The 22,374-nt window shown below is 44.5% G+C and overlaps 1 protein-coding gene across 2 annotated transcripts in view; it reads left to right on the plus strand.

Moving 5' to 3' along the window:
• The first annotated feature begins 4,777 nt into the window (after window positions 1-4,777).
• Window positions 4,778-22,374, plus strand: part of LOC118402210 (dual specificity protein phosphatase CDC14AB-like) — a 28,493-nt gene continuing 10,896 nt past the window's right edge. Inside the window, exons 1-10 of one of the 2 annotated variants that reach the window (XM_035800228.2) lie at window positions 4,778-5,132; window positions 5,628-5,718; window positions 7,597-7,672; window positions 7,884-7,976; window positions 8,060-8,139; window positions 8,783-8,849; window positions 9,827-9,977; window positions 10,356-10,586; window positions 11,224-11,362; window positions 12,936-13,101. In XM_035800228.2, the coding sequence (XP_035656121.1) occupies window positions 5,087-5,132; window positions 5,628-5,718; window positions 7,597-7,672; window positions 7,884-7,976; window positions 8,060-8,139; window positions 8,783-8,849; window positions 9,827-9,977; window positions 10,356-10,586; window positions 11,224-11,362; window positions 12,936-13,101 (1,140 nt within the window). In that variant the 5' untranslated portion in view covers window positions 4,778-5,086. Of the gene's footprint in view, window positions 5,133-5,398; window positions 5,537-5,627; window positions 5,719-7,596; window positions 7,673-7,883; window positions 7,977-8,059; window positions 8,140-8,782; window positions 8,850-9,826; window positions 9,978-10,355; window positions 10,587-11,223; window positions 11,363-12,935; window positions 13,102-22,374 lie in introns of those variants that run through there. The other variant, XM_035800227.2, reaches the window with a different exon arrangement.

A 22,374-nucleotide genomic window follows, 5' to 3' on the forward strand; every position in this document is an offset into this window, starting at 1 on the left:
TCCGCCTTATCTCAGTTCACTGGTCACGATGGCAACACCCACCCGTAACATGCGCTCCAGCAGGTGTATCTCACTGATCATCCCTAAAGGCAACACCTCATTTGGCCGCCTTTCGTTCCAGTTCTCTGCTGCCTGTGACTGGAACGAATTGCAAAAATCGCTGAAGTTGGAGACTTTTATCTCCCTCACCAACTTCAAACATCTGCTATCTGAGCAGCTAACCGACATAGTCTATCGGTAAATAGCCCACCCCTTTTTACCTACCTCATCCCCATACTGTTTTTATTTATTTTATTTTCTGCTCTTTTGCACACCAATATCTCTACCTGTATATGACCATCTGATCATTTATCACTCCAGTGTTAATCTGCAAAATTGTAATTATTCGCCTACCTCCTCATGCCTTTTGCACACAATGTATATAGACTCTCCTTTTTTCTACTGTATTATTGACTTGTTAATTGTTTAGGCCATGTGTAACTCTGTTGTGTCTATTTACACTGCTATGCTTTATCTTGGCCAGGTCGCAGTTGCAAATGAGAACTTGTTCTCAACTAGCCTACCTGGTTAAATAATGGTGAAATATATATATAAATATATATTATATATATTATATTTTTTATATATATATATACCTCGGCAAGACGGAGCTGCTCTTCCTCCCGGGGAAGGACTGCCCGTTCCATGATTTCGCCGTCACGGTTGACAACTCCATTGTGTCCTCCTCCCAGAGTGCTAAGAACCTTGGCGTGATCCTGGACAACACCCTGTCGTTCTCAACTAACATCAAGGCGGTGGCCCGTTCCTGTAGGTTCATGCTCTACAACATCCGCAGAGTACGACCCTGCCTCACACAGGAAGCGGCGCAGGTCCTAATCCAGGCACTTGTCATCTCCCGTCTGGACTACTGCAACTCGCTGTTGGCTGGGCTCCCTGCCTGTGCCATTAAACCCCTACAACTCATCCAGAATGCCGCAGCCTGTCTGGTGTTCAACCTTCCCAAGTTCTCTCACATCACCCCGCTCCTCCGCTCTCTCCACTGGCTTCCAGTTGAAGCTCGCATCTGCTACAAGACCATGGTGCTTGCCTACGGAGCTGTGAGGGGAACAGCACCTCAGTACCTCCAGGCTCTGATCAGGCCCTACACCCAAACAAGGGCACTGCGTTCATCCACCTCTGGCCTGCTCGCCTCCCTACCACTGAGGAAGTACAGTTCCCGCTCAGCCCAGTCAAAACTGTTCGCTGCTCTGGCCCCCAATGGTGGAACAAACTCCCTCACGACGCCAGGACAGCGGAGTCAATCACCACCTTCCGGAGACACCTGAAACCCCACCTCTTTAAGGAATACCTAGGATAGGATAAGTATTTCTTCTCACCCCCTCCCCCCCCCTTTAAGATTTAGATGCACTATTGTAAGTGACTATTCTACTGGATGTCATAAGGTGAATGCACCAATTTGTAAGTCGCTCTGGATAAGAGCGTCTGCTAAATGACTTAAATGTAAAAAAAAAAATTTTAACGATGTGTATGGGAACACGCATTAAAGGTTACTACAAGCTTAACTCCATTGACCTACGTGTGTGCGAGCACATGAGTGGAGTGGGATTTTTTAGTAGTGGACACATTTTGGCAACATGATATCTTCGTCTGTCCCACTCCTATTCACAAGGGGACGATAGCAACGTTTTTTGTGTGTTTCTTTTGTTGTCTTTTCAGTTTGTGAAAACAAGGAAGTCGCCTTCCCTTGCTAGTAAGTGCTAGCTGGCAGCTTGGCTAGCTGGCTTTAGACTGGCAAAAAAACATACCAAGCTAGTTAGCCTTTTTAGTTTCTCCATGTGAAATAATCAGATTTATAATTTTAAAATATTCCCTGGCCAGTACTCTTATACTTGCTTGTGTAACCTAAAACATTTTCCCAGTTTGTTATGGTGCTTGTGTATTCAGTCCCATATCAGTTTTGGTCAGGAAGCTCTTCAGCTGTTGCTGGTCGGTGGGGTTGGGCCAGTCTCGGACAGCCCCCACTGTCGATGTTACATTGAGCTGGGTGATCGGAATATGAATGACAGTCATCTAATATGCTGTAATAGAAATAAGGTCATGCTCATTAAAAAAATATATCATCCTCCCTCATCTTAAACGGCACCGATCTCCACTGCTATAGATCAGATCAAGGAACCAAGCGACGACAATGACTCCATGGCTGCGGAAGGAATGATAAGCGTGTCTCAATTTTCAGGAAATAAAAAAGAATGTTGAATGCCGGAGCTTATTACAAGGAGATCTCAAGGTGTGATCCCTTTTGTGACGAATAATGACATTGCAACACTCCAGATCTTGCGTCTGCATTGAGCTTGTAGTAAGCTTAAGCTTTGTAAGCTTAAGCTGTCCTGAATAACTGGGCCTGATGAGAACATAGGCCTAGGACGACTTGGGAGAATAAGGATCGGGAACAGACAGCGCATCAGAAGTACAAATACAGCCAGACTGTCCTGTACCGTACCTTTCTAGACCATACAATCTGTCGAGAGTCGACCCACAACTGATCCAAATGGAATGAGATATTCAAATAACAGGCCTTTTGCACCATTATTTAAATTATATTTGCACTGCAGTTTACATCTAGAATAGAATTGTACTAATTTGAAAACAATAATGCAATATTCATTGCATTGTGGCATTGTAGGCTAGTCTAGGTAGAGGCTAGTCTAGGTATTGTCCCCAAGGTCATACAAATTTAATAAACTGTAACAGTTACAAAAAAATAGAAAAGTGAGGTGAGCCAGTGGGGGAAAAAAATCATCATAATAACAAATAAAATAAGAGTTGCACTGCTTGTAATAATACTAAACAACCTTTGTACAACCCCTAGCGACCTCACCGTGAGATTTTAGCCTTTTGGTATTCCCACTTCTGACACCAATGTAGTAAACGGCAGAACAAGGAAGTGCAACCGGCTCACTGGTGTGAAAGGCAAACACCCTGTGCAGTTTTAGTCACAGTACATTTGTGTTAGGCTAGCTGTGTTTCTGTACTGCACATGTGATGGCAGAGTATGCAATACAAATTTGATACAAATCATCATGATATCATTCTGCCAGGTAGGCCTACTTTGCAGTCAACATTTAATTGGGAAGGTTTTTGGGGAAAAACTTTTTATAGAGCCGATATGCTTTATATCTTACCTTTTTTAGAAGTGTTTACATCAGGCTGACTACTAGCATCTATTGAGCTGATATTTCCCATAAATTCAATGTGCAAATCAACTTAAAGTAGTGTATCTACGAAATGTTCGGCAACGACACAATTCGAAAGGTAGGTTACAGCTAAATGGTTTCCTTTTACTGTTTGCGATTCACAAATGACTATTTTGATGGGCATGACTCGATTCACCGAGACTTAACCGACTACAATGGCGAAGAACATCATTCACTTAATGAATAATAATCTTTCAAAAATAATTCATTCATATTAATTAAATTTTTTGAGATGTGTGAAGAGGGGAATCCGTTCTACAGTAAATTACATTTGTATGGCCGAAAAAAGATCAACAGCAGAGCTTTTTGAGCTGCGTGTCTCATGTCTTGACTGTTATTTTATGTGCAGTGACGCACCTGGCCTCTCCACTGCCTGTCAGCTATTCAAATCAAATCAAATTGTATTAGTCACATGCGCCGAATACAACAGGTGTAGGTAGACCTTACAGTGAAATGCTTACTTACTACGAGCCTCTAACCAACAATGCAGGTTTTAAAAAAAATACAGATAAGAATAAGAGATAAAAGTCACAAGTGATTAAAGAGCAGCAGTGAAATAACAATAGCGAGACAATATACAGGGGGGTAACGATACAGAGTCAGTATGCGGGGGCATACGGGGGCGTTATTAAAGTGACTATGCATAGATGACAACAGAGAGTAGTAGTGGTGTAAAGAGTGGGTGGGGGTGGGGTCACTGCAAATAGTCTGGGTAGCCATTTGACTAGATGTTCAGGAGTCTTATGGCTTGGGGTTAGAAGCTGTTTAGAAGCCTCTTGGACCGAGACTTGGCGCTCCGGGTAAGGCTTGCCGTACGGTAGCAGAGAGAACAGTCTCTGACTAGGGTGGCTGTAGTCTTTGACAATTTTTTAAGGCCTTCCACTGACACCGCCTGGTACAGAGGTACTGGATGGCAGGAAGCTTGGCCCCAATTAGTGTCGGGGGTGTTAAACACTTCAGTGGCATGTCCTGCTATGGAGAGGTAGCAAGGCATAATGGTAGTCAGGTGGGAAGATATAGTTAGTTAAAGGACTGGATCACATGCCACAGGGAATGCCAAGCACACACACCAAGATTTAGATGCAAGTGGCTGTTCCACTGGTTGTCATAAGGTGTATGCACCAATTTGTAAGTCGCTCTGGATAAGAGCGTCTGCTAAATGACTTAAATGTAAATGTAAATGTAAATGAGTGTGCCATTTGTGTTGGTGGCTTGCACTTTACATCACTTCAATGTTAACCACACTATAAATGTGACTGTTTTACAGTTTTTACAAACCTACAGTTAGGTCTATGTACTTTTAATTCAGACATATCAAAACGAAAACTGACTGAAAAAAACATTGTAAAATGGCTATTATAAGACTAAAAGTGGAAAAGTAAACTTAAGAATGTAAAATAACAACTGAAATATGACACACAAATCCACAAAGAACATTCTGGAATCCTCATGCGTAAAAGACGTGGCACTTATTGTACTTGGCTAGGCTAGATGAGTAACCATCACTGCGCAGCCCAGACACTTGACAGGGGATTTACTTCTTAGGTCAGAGCCGCCTCCTATTAAATGATGATTGGCCGGACTCAACTAAACCATAGCGACGTGCCCTGTGTTGAGGTTAAGAAACATATGTTTTATTGACTCTTCACTAGTTCGTCAATATAAGATAAACAAGAGGAATACATTTACATTTACATTTAAGTGTGTTGTAGTTTAGTTGAAAAGGGGGCGCGTATAAATAACTTATTTTTGCACCAACAATTTGCGCCCTCCATCTCCAATTCATCTGTCGAAGGACCCTATATAATTTTGAGATTTTAACGACGAATGAAATGGCAGATGAATATGTACTACTTGGAGCGTCTGAGTTCATCAAAGGTAACAAAATAAAAGTAGTTGCGCAACTTGGCTTGAATAACATCCACTTATTGCGCGAGAGTTCATGGACGTGTTGTTCAGGCACATCATTAGATTGCTTTCGCCCACCAACGTTTAGAACGTGATTTAACAGCTGTTTAACTCATTTGTATGTGGAATCAATGCTTTTCATTCGTGTAGTTAGTTTCTATGAGCATTTTTTGTACAGTTTCTAGTGACTTTAGTACTTTATTAATATCCCAGAACGGAAATGTGATTGCACTAGCCCAAGCATAGGCCTACATGGACTCACATTTTAATGGAAGAGTAACTTTATATTTCCGGTGTTAATGAATGTTTGATGTTCTGGAAGAAACAAAGAAGGCTAAGCCTCGGGAAATGGAAAGGGTTTAAGAACCACCAATGTGGGTCACCGAGCGTGGGAAAATAAATATGATTATTCTTATTGTTGTTATCTCTTTGCCCTTGTTTTACATGGTCTTCATTCTCTTACAGACCGGCTGTATTTTGCAACCCTTAGAACCAAACCGAAAACTACAGCAAACTCTCACTACTTCAGCACAGATGATGAATTTCTCTATGAGAAGTAAGTAGGCCTGTTGTATGGACTACCCTCTTCAAATCAAACCACAGGTTTTCAATGGGTTTCATGTCTGGAGACAGATGTACTGGATACATTTCATGATCAGCACTATTTTCATGTAATCTGACCAAAGCACCAGGGGTTTACGGTGCATTCAGAAAGTATTCAGACCCCTTCACTTTTTCCACATTTTGTTACGTTACAGCCTTATTCTAAAATTGATTAAATAAAACATTTTCCTTATCAATCTACACACAATACCCCATAACGACAAAGCAAAAACATTTTTTTTGAAATGTTAGCAAATGTATTAAAAATTGAAAAACTAGTATCACAACTTGTATTCAGACCCTTTACTCCGGACTTTGTTGAAGCACCTTTGTCAGAGATTACAAACTCGAATCTTCTTAGGTGTGACGCAACAAGCTTGGCACACTTGTATTTTGGGAGTTTCAACCATTCTTCTCTGCAGATCCTCTCAAGTTCTGTCAGGTTGGATGGGGAGCGTCGCTGCACTGCTATTTTCCGCTCTCTCCAGAGATGTCCGATTGAGTTCAAGTCCGGGCTCTGGCTGGGCCACTCAAAGACATTGAGACTTGTCCTGAAGCCACTCTTGCGTTGACTTGGCTGTGTGCTTAGGGTCATGGTCCTGTTGGAAGGTGAACCTTTGCCTCAGTCTGAGGTCCAGAGTGATCAGGAGCAAGTTTTCATCAAGGATCTCTCTGTACTTTGCTCCGTTCATATTTCCCTCGATCCTGACTAATCTCCCAGTCCCTGCCGCTGAACATCATCCCCACAGCATGATGCTGCCACCACCATGCTTCACCGTAGGGATGGTGCCAGGTTTCCTCCAGACGTGATGCTTGGCATTCAGGCCAAAGAGTTCAATCTTGGTTTCTCAAGACCAGAGAATCTTGTTTCCCATGGTCAGAGTCCTTTAATTTGGCAAACTCCAAGTGGGGTGTCATGTGCCTTTTACTGAGGAGTGGTTTCCATCTGGCCACTCTACCATAAAGGCCTGATTTGGTGTTATGCTGCAGAGATTTTTGTCCTTCTGGATGGTTCTCCCATCTCCACAGAGGAACTCTGGAGCTCCGTCAGAGTAACCATCGGGTTCTTGGTCAGCTCCCTGATCATGGCCCTTCTCTCCCGATTTGGCTAGGCGGCCAGCTCTAGGACAAGTCTTGGTGGTTCCTAACTTCTTCTATTTAAGAATGAATGAGGCCACAGTGTTTTTGGGGACCTTCAGTGCTGCGGACATTTTTTGGTACCCCAAAAATGTGAGTGTACAATATAGTTTAGCATTTAAATAATTTATTTCATACAGTAATCTTTGCTCACCTTTATCAAGTGTGTCAAAAATGTCAGACCCAACTGTTTTATTATTTAAAAAAATATTTAACATTTATTTCACTAGGAACATCATTCTTACCCTGGCCAAACCCTAACCCGGACTACGCTGGGCCAATTGTGCACCGCCCTTTGGGACTCCCAATCACGGCCAGTTGTGATACAGCCTGGAATCAAACCAGGGTCTGTAGTGACGCTTCTAAGCACTGAGATGCAGTGCCTTAGACCGCTGCGCCACTCGGGAGTCACTCAGGACACTGTAGCCCACATAGATAAAACACGTGTTGCCTCTGGATTTAGCCTAACCAATAATCAGTAGGTCTAGGCCTAATGGCAACCAGTTACCATGTGTAAAATTGGATTTTATAATCTGATTTCTAAATTTAAAAAATGTGTATTACATGTACCTTATTCTGTAGTTGTTAATTTACAGTATTCAGGCCTACGTAATATTACCTTCCTCCACTGAAGAGTAATAGTTATACTATTCCTTACATTATTTACATTTGCTCTCTCGGGCTTGTGTCTCAGCTTCTATGCTGACTTTGGACCCCTGAATCTGGGCATGCTGTACAGGTACTGCTGTAAACTGAACAAGAAGCTCAAGGTAAGACACAGATACATTACCATTACTCCAAGGGGGTTTCCTCAATATGCACTTTACTTTACCCCTTTTGATAACCCATTCCATGAAGTTGCTCCTATTACTGTGTAATCGCAATGTCATTTCCAACACAATCTTTCCTATAAAACCAAACGTAGAAGCCGTTCAACAAACACCTCATGATTTGAAATGTTGATAGTCTGGTTTCTTTCAGTCCTTCACTCATTCCAGAAAGAGGGTGATTCACTACACCAGCTATGACCAGAGGAAGAGGGCCAATGCTGCAGTACTTATTGGTGCCTATTCTGTGAGTGTTCATCTTCTTGTCTTTATTATGTTATTCTCTTATTGTCTCTAATGCGTACGCACGCATGCACACGTCTGTTTCAGGTGATCTATTTGAAGAGAAGCCCAGAGGAGGCCTACAGGAGCCTCATCTCAGGAAACAATACTGCATATCTGCCTTTCAGGTAAACGAACAAAACACCTCTCCAGCTAACTATTCAGTTACTCTAGCGCCCAGTCTTACATTTAGAGGTTGGTAGGCTAATGCTGCGTACATAACACCCTGCATGAATGGTTCATATACAAATACTGCCAAACTTCATGCCGAATGCCTTTATGCCTAATGTTTGACACCGATAATGCTAAAGTAGCGTGCCGCTGAACAAAGGGGAATATTTGTTGTTTCTTTTCTATAACTGGTATCCATGTGCTCGCATTAGACTCCGATATGCTGCAAATCACAGTTTAGCCGGGCTGTGCCACTGACTGAAATGAGAATGTGGACGAATGATGGCAAAATTCCTGCAGAACTTTCTAGATTCCTGATGACTCAATGCCACATTGTAACCCCATCATCCTGACACCACAGGATGATACGACACCATACCAAATGACACTGTCACCGTTTGGGTGTATGTTGAGTAAATATCATTGGAGACGTTTATAATGAGGTTAGCTGTTGAAGTGACGACCATTTCATGTTCAACAGGATGGTTGGAAATAGTGCTTTTCCAGCAAGCATGTTAGGCCATTTCAACACACTGTGATGCACAGCCAACAATAGTCTCTAAATGTGAAATGAACTCACCATTTGTTCTTCTCTTTTAGGGACGCTGCTCTCGGAGACTGCACGTACAATTTGACCATCCTAGACTGTTTACAAGGGATACGCAAGGTAAAAATGCATTGTTTATTTTCAGTTGAGCCTTGGGTTGCTATTTACTATAAACAAGAAGATATTATTAGACTGTCCCTCTTGTCCTGGGTATTTGGTGTCTTCCAATGCTTGATATTAGTTATAACTGTCAGTAATAAGTATTAATAGACTTTTTATAAGTAGTACATACTCTTAATAAATGATTATTCCATTGTGTATTAACAGTTATGGCATTTACAATAGTGTAGCATTCAAACATGCTATAACATATTACCCAGCCTTTTTATGAGTTTGAAAGGACCCATAGACAGGTTAAATAGCCTCAACGAATCCATTTTCTTTCTCAATATCTCCCTCTCTCTCCCCCCTCTCTCTGTCTTGTTCGCAGTGTTAATCTTTTAGTCCAATTATGCTCACAGGGGGAGAAACATGGTTAGCATGTATCAACATGGAGGAAGGGTTACATCATGGGTTCACTCCAGAATGTTCCGTTCAGATAGAAATATAGAATTTAGATTAGACATGATTCTCAACTATGTAGAATATGGACTCATCTTAGTTCTCTGCAAAACATTTCTATCTGAGCATTTCAAAATGTTGCTCGCCTGGATGCGATCCTGCTCTATGTGATGGTGGTCACCCTAGCCTTTTAGTCAGGGACTCAATTCTTCACACGCAACCTGGTGTGTGGACTCTATATCCAGTTAATGGATTGGTTAACCAATCAAGTGCCAGCGAATTGCGAAGACCAGAAGGGTTGCGCAATGGAGTGCGTAATCAATAAGAGAAAAAGAGAAGATGAGGAAGAGCCGCAATTTCTCCTGGCCCCACGTTGACACAGGTCCTTGTGACTGCAAGGATATGTCTATAGTAATGACTCTACAGTGTATGTAAGTGGCTCCTAAGTACTGGTCTTCTTGTGAACAACAATTAATGTCAGGTTTGATTCAATACCACCCTGTGTGCTTTTTTTTTTTTTTTTTTTACATCCGTAGGCCCTGCAATGTGGATTCTTCAACTTTGAGACGTTTGATGTGGAAGAGTATGAGCATTACGAGCAAGTGGAGAATGGAGACATGAACTGGATTATTCCTGGGAAGATTTTGGCCTTTAGTGGACCTCACCCAAGAAGCAAGATAGAGAATGGTGACTTTTCCCTTGCTGCCTATACATGTTTTTCATAGTTCATGGTTTTAAGAGACAATTACAGCGCTTGTCATGTCACAGTAAATGGAATGGCAGTTGATAGTACAGAATACCTACATGTATTTAACTAGGCAAGTCAGTTAAGAACAAATTCTTATTTTCAATGACGGCCTTGGAACAGTGGGTTAACTGCCGTGTTCAGGGGCAGAATGACAGATTTTTTTTTTTACCTTGTCAGCTCGGGGATTTGATCTTGCGACCTTTCGGTTACTAGTCCAACACTCTCCACTAGGTTACCTGCCGCCCCAAATGACTGTCCTTCATCAACCTCCACTATAATGGCACTGACCCCAACCCTGTCCCCCCCCTCCCTCACAGGATACCCTCTCCATGCTCCAGAGGCCTACTTCCGGTATTTCCAGGAGCATCATGTAACCGCCGTGGTGCGGCTCAACAGGAAGATCTACGACGGACGGCGGTTCACTGACGGCGGCTTCGAGCACCATGACCTGTTCTTCGTGGATGGAACCACTCCCAGTGACCTCATCACACGACGCTTCCTCCACGTGTGTGAGAGCACAGAGGGCGCTGTGGCTGTCCACTGCAAGGGTGAGAGACTTTGTGTGTGTATTAATGAGTTCGTAAAGCCGTCATGTACGTTATACTTAGCTCTGCTGTTTGTTCAGTAGTAAATAAGGTCATTATTCAGTGTTGGACTCTAGCATGCAGTGACACAGAGACTCATCATTAGAGGGCAGCAATAGGCTGACATTTCAACAGTAGGCTTACTCCTCTCTCACCATTAGTCTATGTCAAGGCTCAGGAGAAGACCCAGGTGCAGACTGTTTCGAAGCAACAAAAGTTTATTACAAAAACAGGGAGGGCACGCAAACGACAGCTCAAAGGCAGGCAGAAGTCAGTACTCCAGGGTGGTATGGCAAGGTACAGAAAGACAGGCTTTCTCAGGGTCAGGGCAGGAAGAATGGTCAAAACCGGGAATGGTAGAAAACAGGAACTAGAGACAAGCAGGAGCATGGGACAAAATGGCTTGATGAAACAAAACAAACTGGCAACAGACAAACGGAGAACACAGGTATAAGTACACTGGGGATAATGCCGAAGATGGCCGACACCTGGAGGGTGGTGAAAACAAGCACAAAGACAGGTGTGTGACACTCATAAAGAACTGTCTTTTCTCTTCACTCTCACTCTTTTCTGCCCACTCTTCCCCTCTGTCCATTCACAGCGGGTCTGGGTCGTACGGGGACTCTGATAGGTTGTTACCTGATGAAGCACTATCGTTTCACAGCGGCTGACGCCATCGCCTGGATCAGGATCTGCAGGCCTGGATCCATCATCGGACCTCAGCAGGACTTTCTAGAAGAGTAAGGAATAAACCCCAATATGTCACACTAAGACCCAGTGAAAGATACAGTGCATTCAGAAAGTATTCAGACCCCTTGACTTTTTCTAAATGTTGTTATGTTACAGCCTTATTCTAAAATGGATTCAATTGTTTTTTTCTCTCATCAATCTACACACAATATCCCATAATGACAAAGCAAAAATGGACAAAAATGGACACATTTACAAAAGTATTCAGACCCGTTACTCAGTACTTTGTTGAAGCACCTTTGGCAGCGATTACAGCCTTGAGTCTTCTTGGGTATGACGCTACAAGCTTGGCACACCTGTATTTGGGGAGTTTCTCCCATTCTTCTCCAGATCCTCTCAAGCTCTGTCAGGTTGGATGGGGAGCGTCGCTGCACAGCTATTTTCAGGTCTCCAGAGATGTTTGATCGGGTTCAAGTCTGGGCCACTCCAGGACATTCAGAGACTTGTCCCGTAGCCACTCCTGCAGAGTCTTGGCTTTATGCTTAGGGTCGTTGTCCTGTTGGAAGGTGATCCTTCGCCACAGTCTGAGGTCCTGAGCACTCTGGTGAGAGTTTTCATCAAGGATCTCTCTGTGCTTTGCTACGTTCATCTTTCACCCGATCCTGACTAGCCTCCCAGTCCCTGCCGCCGAAAAACATTCCCACAGCATAATGCTGCCACCACCATGCTTCACCGTAGGGATTGTGCCAGGTTTCCTCCAGATGTGACACTTGGCATTCAGGCAAAATAGTTTAATCTTGTTTTCAACAGATCAGAGAATCTTGTTTCTCAAGGTCTGAGAGTCTTTTAGGTGCCTTTTGTCAAACTCAAGCGGGCTGTCATGTGCCTTTTACTGAGGAGTGGCTTCCGTCTGGCCACTCTACCATAAATGCCTGATTGGTGGAGTGCTGCAGAGATGGTTGTCCTTCTGGAGGGTTCTCCCATCCCCACAGAGGAACTCTGGAACTCTGTCAGAGTGACCATCGGGTTCCTGGTTACCTCCCTGACCAAGGCCCTTCTCCCCCGATTGCTCAGTTTGGCCAGGCGGCCAGCTCTACCAAGAGTCTTGGTGGTTCCAAACTTCTTCTATTTAAGAATGATGGAGACCTTCAATGCTGATGGGGACCTTCAATGCTGTAGACATTTTTTGGTACCCTTCCACAGATATGTGCCTCGACATAATCCTGTCTCGAGCGCTCTATGGACAATTCCTTCAACTTCATGGCTTGACATGCACTGTCAACTGTGGGACCTTATATAGGCAGGTGTGTGCCTTTCCAAATCATGTCCAATCAATTGAATTTACCACAGGTGGACTCCAATCAGGTTGTAGAAACATCTCAAGGATGATCAATGGAAACAGGATGCACCTGAGCTCGAGTCGCATAGCAAAGGTTCTGAATACTTATTGTAAATAAGGTATTTCTAAAAACCTATTTTCGCTTTGTCATTATGGGGTACTGTGTGTAGATTGAGGAGGAAAACAATTTAATCCATTTTAGTTTATAATCTGCCTCTTATATCTGTGGAAGTTTGGTACAGTTGAATATTTTTCTCCTCCTGACTCCTTATCTCTCTCTTTAGTAAGCAGCACAGTATGTGGGTGCAGGGTGACATGCATCGCACCAAACAGAAGCAGCAGCAGCGTCGCCAGCGGCCAAAGCTGGACCAGGAAGTGACTTGCCTCGTCTCCAGCATGGACGACCTGTCAATCAACACCGTTCTTTATAAGTCCTTCAGCCTGGATGAGGTTAGTGACTTTGGCAATGGTTCTTTGTAGGGTTGGGTAGGTTACTTTCTAAATGTGATCCATTAGTTACCTGTCCAAAATTGTAATCAGTAATGTCATTTTGGGATTTCCCAAACTCAGTAATGTGATTTGATTACTTTCCCTTTAAGAGCATTTTCGTTATGCATCTTGTCCTGGAGGCAGCTCTGCAGAGTGGTCACTAGGTGGCACACAGTAGCCACAAAGTTATACAATCCGATTTTAAACCTAACCTTAACCACACTGCTAACCCCTAGTGCCTAACCCTAACCTTAAATTAAGACCAAATTGTATTTTTGGTTTTCATACATTTTTACAATATAGACAATTTGTGTTCTGCAGCTGGCCCATCTAGTGGAAATCTCTCAGTTCTGCCTCAAGGACAAGACTCATCCCAATAAATGTCAACCTGCTTAAGAGGCATTAGAAGGAGACATAAGTAAATATTACCAATTGAACAGCATCCATTGCAGGATAAATCATTGTTAGAGTTTACATAGGTGGTCATAAATGGATGTTGGATTTTACTTAATGGGTTGGTTATATAGGCGGCTTCTAACACATTGCTTTCTTTTTGCATGTGAAAAATGTATGCCATATGCTGCATTTGCTATAGAGGCCTATTGTTTACGTTTTTGTTGGTGACACTGATATCTTGATAATTTGCAGCTGTTTGGGTCTATCAAAAGAGTGTGAGTTTGAGCATTTGTCCGTTAGGCCTATGTTATTTACAATTTTTTTTTATCAGCTTTCGATTGAGCAATAAAATCCCCACTCGTGGTCTTATTAAACAAATTTTTGACAGTACGGAGCACAGTACCACAGGGGAGTTTACTGGGTGTCCACTAAGGTCATATTAATTATGCCGATTCTGTTACAAAACGAAAGCAAACGGAACAAAATGGGAAGGGACCTACCTGAATTTTCTGATAGGAACTCTTATTTTACTCTGTTTGCTTAAAGTTTGGTTCTTAAACGGTAACAGATTTCTTGATGAATACACCCCTGGTCACAAAAACAATGATTCATAAGCAGCGTACAATTCTTCAATTCAACCATTGTGTTAAAATACACATATACATTTGTGAACAGCCATTCACATTCACAACACCGTAAAGCACAAATAGCTAAATGAGAGAGTAGCAGTGAGATTCACATCAATGCCCTACGTACACTGAACAAAAATACAAACACATGTAAAGTGTTGGTCCCATGTTCCATGAGCTGAAATAAAATATCCCGGAATTTTTGCATACGCACAAACAGCTTGTTTCTCAAAAATATTGTGCCCAAATTTGTTTACATCCCTGTTAGTGAGCATTTCTCCTTTACCAAGGTAAATCCATCCACCTGGCAGGTGGGGCATATCAAGAAGCTGATTAAACAGCATGATCATTACACATGTCCACCTTGTGCAGGGGACAATAAAAGGCCACTTGAAAATGTATAGTTTTGTCACACAACAACACAATGTCTCAAGTCATTGGATGATATCAGGTATGAAGGGAAGACCGAGATGCAGACCACGTCGAATAAACAATAGTTTAATCTTCTAACAGGAGCAGGCAATAGACAGGTCAAGGCAGGCAGGGGTCATAAAACCAGAGGTCAGGCAACGGTACCAGACCGCAGGCTGGCTCAGGGTCTGGGTAAGGCAGAGGTCGGTAATCCAGAGGGGGGTAGCGGTACAGATTGTCAGGCAGGCTGTGGGCTGGGCAGGCAGAGTGGTCAGGCAGGCTGTGGGTTGGGCAGGCAGAGTGGTCAGGCAGGCTGTGGGTTGGGCAGGCAGAGTGGTCAGGCAGGCTGTGGGTTGGGCAGGCAGAGTGGTCAGGCAGGCTGTGGGTTGGGCAGGCAGAGTGGTCAGGCAGGCTGTGGGTTGGGCAGGCAGAGTGGTCAGGCAGGCTGTGGGTTGGGTAGGCAGAGTGGTCAGGCAGGCTGTGGGTTGGGCAGGCAGAGTGGTCAGGCAGGCTGTGGGTTGGGCAGGCAGAGTGGTCAGGCAGGCTGCGGGTTGGGCAGGCAGAGTGGTCAGGCAGGCTGTGGGTTGGGCAGGCAGAGTGGTCAGGCAGGCGAGGGTCAAAACTGGGAGGGCAAGAAAAGAGAGACTAGAAAAAGCAGGTGAAACACAAAACGCTGGTTGACTCGAACAAACAAGACGAACTGGCAACAGACCAACAGAGAACACAGGTATAAATACACAGGAGAAGATGTGCGACACCTGGAGGGGGGTGGAGACGATCACAAAGACAGGTGAAACAGATCAGGGTGTGACAGATGACTTCATATTCCATTCACCCAGTTCAACGTAACAGCAATAGGTTTAGGCTACTACATGATACTCACATTTTCCCTATACCCATCATGAGGTTGCTAACCTAGCCTATGAATGAAAGTTTACAACGTACAGTTGAAGTCGTAAGTTTACATACACCTTAGCCAAACACATTTAAACTCAGATTTTCACAATTCCTGACATTTAGTCCTAGTAGAAATTCACTGTCTTCGGTCAGTTAGGATCACCACTTTATTTTAAGAATGTGAAATATCAGAATAATAGTAGAGTGATTTATTTAAGCTTTTGTTTCTTTCATCACATTCCCAGTGGGTCAGAAGTTTACATACACTCAATTAGTATTTGGTAGCATTGCCTTTAAATGGTTTAACTTGGGTCAAACATTTTGGTTAGCCTTCCACAAGCTTCCCACAATAAATTGGGTGCATTTTGGCCCATTCCTTTTGACAGAGCTGGTGTAACTGAATCAGGTTTGTAGGCCTCCTTGCTCGCACATGCTTTTTCAGTTCTGCCCACAACTTTTCTATAGGATTGAGGTCAGGGCTTTGTGATGGCCACTCCAATACCTTGACTTTGTTGTCCTTAAGCCATTTTTGCCACACATTTGGAAGTATGCTTGGGGTCATTGTCCATTTGGAAGACCCATTTGCGACCAAGCATTAACTTCCTGACTGATGTCTTTAGATGTTGCTTCAATATATCCACATAATTTTCCCTCCTCATTATGCCATCTATTTTGTGAAGTACACCATGCCCTCCTGCAGCAAAGCACCCCCACACCCCCTCCAGCTAACCGATCGCTGCAGCTGTACATAGTCTATCGGTAAATAGCCCACCCAATTTTACCTACCTCATCCCCATACTGTTTATATTTATTTACTTTTCTGCTCTTTTGCACACCAATATCTCTACCTGTATATGACCATCTGATCATTTATCACTCCAGTGTTAATCTGCAAAATTGTAATTATTCGCCTACCTCCTCATGTCTTTTGCACACAATGTATATAGACTCTTTTTTTCTACTGTGTTATTGACTTATTAATTGTTTACTCCATGTGTAACTCTGTGTTGTTGTCTGTTCACACTGCTATGCTTTATCTTGGCCAGGTCGCAGTTGCAAATGAGAACTTGTTCTCAACTTGTCTACCTGGTTAAATAAAGGTGAAATAAAAAATAAAAACATGATGCTGCCACCCCCGTGCTTCACGGTTGGGATGGTGTTCTACGGCTTGCAAGCCTCTCCATTACTCCTCCAAACATAACCATTGTCATGTGCAGTTGCAAACCGAGTCTGGCTTTTTTTATGGCAGTTTTGGAGCAGTGGCTTCTTCCTTGCTGAGCGGCCATTCAGGTTATGTCGATATAGGACTCATTTTACTGTGGATATATATACTTTGGTACCTGTTTCCTCCAGCATCTTCACAAGGTCCTTTGTTGTTGTTCTGGGATTGATTTGCACCTTTCGCACCAAAGTACGTTCATCTCTAGGAGACAGAATGCGTCTCATTCCTGAGGGGTATGATGGGACTTGTCCCATGGTGTTTATACTTGCGTACTATTGTTTGTACAGATGAACGTGGTACCTTCAGGAGTTTGGAAATTGCTACAAAGGATGAACCAGAGTTGTGGAGGTCTACAATCTTTTTTTCCGAGGTCTTGGCTGATTTCTTTTGATATTCCCATGATGTCAGGCGAAGAGGCACTGAATTTGAAGGTAGGACTTGAAATACATCCACAGGTACAACTCCAATTGACTCATTTACATTTACATTTAAGTCATTTAGCAGACGCTCTTATCCAGAGCGACTTACAAATTGGTGCATTCACCTTATGACATCCAGTGGAACAGCCACTTTACAATAGTGCATCTAAATCTATTAAGGGGGGGGGGGTGAGAAGGATTACTTTATCCTATCCTAGGTATTCCTTAAAGAGGTGGTGTTTCAGGTGTCTCCGGAAGGTGGTGATTGACCCCGCTGTCCTGGCGTCGTGAGGGAGTTTGTTCCACCATTGGGGGGCCAGAGCAGCGAACAGTTTTGACTGGGCTGAGCGGGAACTGTACTTCCTCAGTGGTAGGGAGGCGAGCAGGCCAGAGGTGGATGAACGCAGTGCCCTTGTTTGGGTGTAGGGTCTGATCAGAGCCTGGAGGTACTGAGGTGCCGTTCCCCTCACAGCTCCGTAGGCAAGCACCATGGTCTTGTAGCGGATGCGAGCTTCAACTGGAAGCCAGTGGAGAGAGCGGAGGAGCGGGGTGACGTGAGAGAACTTGGGAAGGTTGAACACCAGACGGGCTGCGGCGTTCTGGATGAGTTGTAGGGGTTTAATGGCACAGGCAGGAGCCCAGCCAAAAGCGAGTTGCAGTAATCCAGACGGGAGATGACAAGTGCCTGGATTAGGACCTGCGCCGCTTCCTGTGTGAGGCAGGGTCGTACTCTGCGGATGTTGTAGAGCATGAACCTACAGGAACGGGCCACCGCCTTGATGTTAGTTGAGAACGATAGGGTGTTGTCCAGGATCACGCCAAGGTTCTTAGCGCTCTGGGAGGAGGACACAATGGAGTTGTCAACCGTGATGGCGAGATCATGGAACGGGCAGTCCTTCCCCGGGAGGAAGAGCAGCTCCGTCTTGCCGAGGTTCAGCTTGAGGTGGTGATCCGTCATCCACACTGATATGTCTGCCAGACATGCAGAGATGCGATTCGCCACCTGGTCATCAGAAGGGGGAAAGGAGAAGATTAATTGTGTGTCGTCTGCATAGCAATGATAGGAGAGACCATGTGAGGTTATGACAGAGCCAAGTGACTTGGTGTATAGCGAGAATAGGAGAGGGCCTAGAACAGAGCCCTGGGGGACACCAGTGGTGAGAGCGCGTGGTGAGGAGACAGATTCTCGCCACGCCACCTGGTAGGAGCGACCTGTCAGGTAGGACGCAATCCAAGTGTGGGCCGCGCCGGAGATGCCCAACTCGGAGAGGGTGGAGAGGAGGATCTGATGGTTCACAGTATCGAAGGCAGCCGATAGGTCTAGAAGGATGAGAGCAGAGGAGAGAGAGTTAGCTTTAGCAGTGCGGAGCGCCTCCGTGATACAGAGAAGAGCAGTCTCAGTTGAATGACTAGTCTTGAAACCTGACTGATTTGGATCAAGAAGGTCATTCTGAGAGAGATAGCGGGAGAGCTGGCCAAGGACGGCACGTTCAAGAGTTTTGGAGAGAAAAGAAAGAAGGGATACTGGTCTGTAGTTGTTGACATCGGAGGGATCGAGTGTAGGTTTTTTCAGAAGGGGTGCAACTCTCGCTCTCTTGAAGACGGAAGAGACGTAGCCAGCGGTCAGGGATGAGTTGATGAGCGAGGTGAGGTAAGGGATAAGGTCTCCGGAAATGGTCTGGAGAAGAGAGGAGGGGATAGGATCAAGCGGGCAGGTTGTTGGGCGGCCGGCCGTCACAAGACGCGAGATTTCATCTGGAGAGAGAGGGGAGAAAGAGGTCAGAGCACAGGGTAGGGCAGTGTGAGCAGAACCAGCGGTGTCGTTTGACTTAGCAAACGAGGATCGGATGTCGTCGACCTTCTTTTCAAAATGGTTGACGAAGTCATCTGCAGAGAGGGAGGAGGGGGAGGATTCAGGAGGGAGGAGAAGGTGGCAAAGAGCTTCCTAGGGTTAGAGGCAGATGCTTGGAATTTAGAGTGGTAGAAAGTGGCTTTAGCAGCAGAGACAGAGGAGGAAAATGTAGAGAGGAGGGAGTGAAAGGATGCCAGGTCCGCAGGGAGGCGAGTTTTCCTCCATTTCCGCTCGGCTGCCCGGAGCCCTGTTCTGTGAGCTCGCAATGAGTCGTCGAGCCACGGAGCGGGAGGGGAGGACCGAGCCGGCCTGGAGGATAGGGGACATAGAGAGTCAAAGGATGCAGAAAGGGAGGAGAGGAGGGTTGAGGAGGCAGAATCAGGAGATAGGTTGGAGAAGGTTTGAGCAGAGGGAAGAGATGATAGGATGGAAGAGGAGAGAGTAGCGGGGGAGAGAGAGCGAAGGTTGGGACGGCGCGATACCATCCGAGTAGGGGCAGTGTGGGAAGTGTTGGATGAGAGCGAGAGGGAAAAGGATACAAGGTAGTGGTCGGAGACTTGGAGGGGAGTTGCAATGAGGTTAGTGGAAGAACAGCATCTAGTAAAGATGAGGTTCGATTCCCGGGCGTAGAATGTATGCATGACTGCCTTGTGCTAAAGCATATATATTTATATTATTATTGAGGGGGAAGGTGAGAGGGTGAGGTCAAAAGAGGAGAGGAGTGGAAAGAAGGAGGCAGAGAGGAATGAGTCAAAGGTAGACGTGGGGAGGTTAAAGTCGCCCAGAACTGTGAGAGGTGAGCCGTCCTCAGGAAAGGAGCTTATCAAGGCATCAAGCTCATTGATGAACTCTCCGAGGGGACCTGGAGGGCGATAAATGATAAGGATGTTAAGCTTGAAAGGGCTGGTAACTGTGACAGCATGGAATTCAAAGGATGCGATAGACAGATGGGTAAGGGGAGAAAGAGAGAATGACCACTTGGGAGAGATGAGGATCCCGGTGCCACCACCCCGCTGACCAGAAGCTCTCGGGGTGTGCGAGAACACGTGGGCGGACGAAGAGAGAGCAGTAGGAGTAGCAGTGTTATCTGTGGTGATCCATGTTTCCGTCAGTGCCAAGAAGTCGAGGGACTGGAGGGAGGCATAGGCTGAGATGAACTCTGCCTTGTTGGCCGCAGATCGGCAGTTCCAGAGGCTACCGGAGACCTGGAACTCCACGTGGGTCGTGCGCGCTGGGACCACCAGATTAGGGTGGCCGCGGCCACGCGGTGTGGAGCGTTTGTATGGTCTGTGCAGAGAGGAGAGAACAGGGATAGACAGACACATAGTTGACAGGCTACAGAAGAGGCTACGCTAATGCAAGGAGATTGGAATGACAAGTGGACTACACGTCTCGAATGTTCAGAAAGTTAAGCTTACGTAGCAAGAATCTTATTGACTAAAATGATTAAAATGATACAGTACTGCTGAAGTAGGCTAGCTGGCAGTGGCTGCGTTGTTGACTTTGTAGGCTAGCTGGCAGTGGCTGCGTTGTTGACACTACACTAATCAAGTCGTTCCGTTGAGTGTAATAGTTTCTACAGTGCTGCTATTCGGGGCTAGCTGGCTAGCTAGCAGTGTTGATTACGTTACGTTGCGTTAAAAGAACGACAATAGCTGGCTAGCTAACCTAGAAAATCGCTCTAGACTACACAATTATCTTTGATACAAAGACGGCTATGTAGCTAGCTATGTAGCAAGCTACGATCAAACAAATCAAACCGTTGTGCTGTAATGAAATTAAATGAAAATGTGATACTACCTGTGGAGCGAAGCGGAATGCGACCGGGTTGTTGAGTGCGGAAGACGTTGGCTAGCTGTTGGCTAGCTAGCAGTGTCTCCTACGTTAAGGATGACAAATAGCTGGCTAGCTAACCTCGGTAAATTAAGATAATCACTCTAAGACTACACACTCTAAACTACACAATTATCTTGGATACGAAGACAGCAAAGACAACTATGTAGCTAGCTAACACTACACTAATCAAGTCGTTCAGTTGAGTGTAATAGTGTAATAGTTTCTACAGTGCTGCTATTCGGTAGACGGTGGACGTTTGCTAGCTGGCTAGCTGCTGGGCAGATAGCAGTGTAGACTACGTTAGGACGACGAAATACGATAATTACGCAATTATCTTTGATACAAAGACGGCTATGTAGCTAGCTAAGAAGAAATTGCTAAGATTAGACAAATCAAACCGTTGTACTATAATGAAATGTAATGAAAAGTTATACTACCTGCGGACCGAAGTGCGGATGCGACCTGGCCTGTCAGAAGCTTCTAAAGCCATGACATAATTTTCTGGAATTTTCCAAGCTGTTTAAAGGCACAGTCAAGTTAGTGTATGTAAGCTTCTGACCCACTGGAATTGTGATACAGTGAATTATAAGTGAAATAATCTATCTGTAAACAACTGTTGGAAAAATTACTTGTGTCACACGCCAAGTAGATGTCCTAACCAACTTGCCAAAACTATAGTTTGTTAACAATACATTTGTGGAGTGGTTGAAAAACGAGTTTTAATGACTCCAACCTAAGTGTATGTAAACTTCCAACTTCAACTGTATAGGTGCACACACGTCGAGAGACAAGTTTCTATTGGACAAATTCTGGTATGTTTATCCCCATTTTGTTGTTTGCTTGCATTTAAGAAGCGTTTTTTTCAACAGAATCGGCAGAATGAATACACACCCCATATCATGCGTAAACGGAGTTCACTCTCATAACAGCCATGTTGTATTCCTTCTCTTCCCTCCGTTTGTGGACTTCAATGCACAACACATCAGCTGTATGTGACCAGGCGAAAATACCTTTCCAAGCCAAACCGCTACACACAGCCTACACCATGTCACCATATTAGCTAAAGTAACGTCATAGCTAATAGAACTAACGTGTTAGTAAACCCGCTACAATCATGCATTTCACTGGCGGGCCCCGGTGGCAATACTTTTGTAATAGCAAACGCTTACCTTGACTTGGAAGAGTTCCAGTGTTGTTTTGGACAGTCATAGCCACCTAGGTAACATAGCATCCCTCTGTTTGAGCAGGCTAAACTAGCTGCATTTGCTAGCTAAGTAAGTGAAAGTGAAAAAAATAAATATTTCTCTCTTGCTTCTCCATCATTTTGGAAGAAATTAAGTTGTTAAACTGTTAAACTATTGTCTTTCCCTCTCTTTGAGTCAAATACTCACCATATTTTAAAGAATGCAGTGCTAGCTTATGCTTTCAGTACTAGTTTAATTATCTGATCATTTGATTGGGTGGACAACATGTCAATTCATGCTGCAAGACCTCTGATAGGCTGGAGGATGTCCTCCGGAAGTTGTCATAATTACTGTGTAAGCCTATGGAAGGTCTTGAGAACCATGAGCC

Source organism: Oncorhynchus keta, chromosome 23, assembly GCF_023373465.1.
Source record: "Oncorhynchus keta strain PuntledgeMale-10-30-2019 chromosome 23, Oket_V2, whole genome shotgun sequence".
NCBI classification, from domain to species: domain Eukaryota; kingdom Metazoa; phylum Chordata; class Actinopteri; order Salmoniformes; family Salmonidae; genus Oncorhynchus; species Oncorhynchus keta.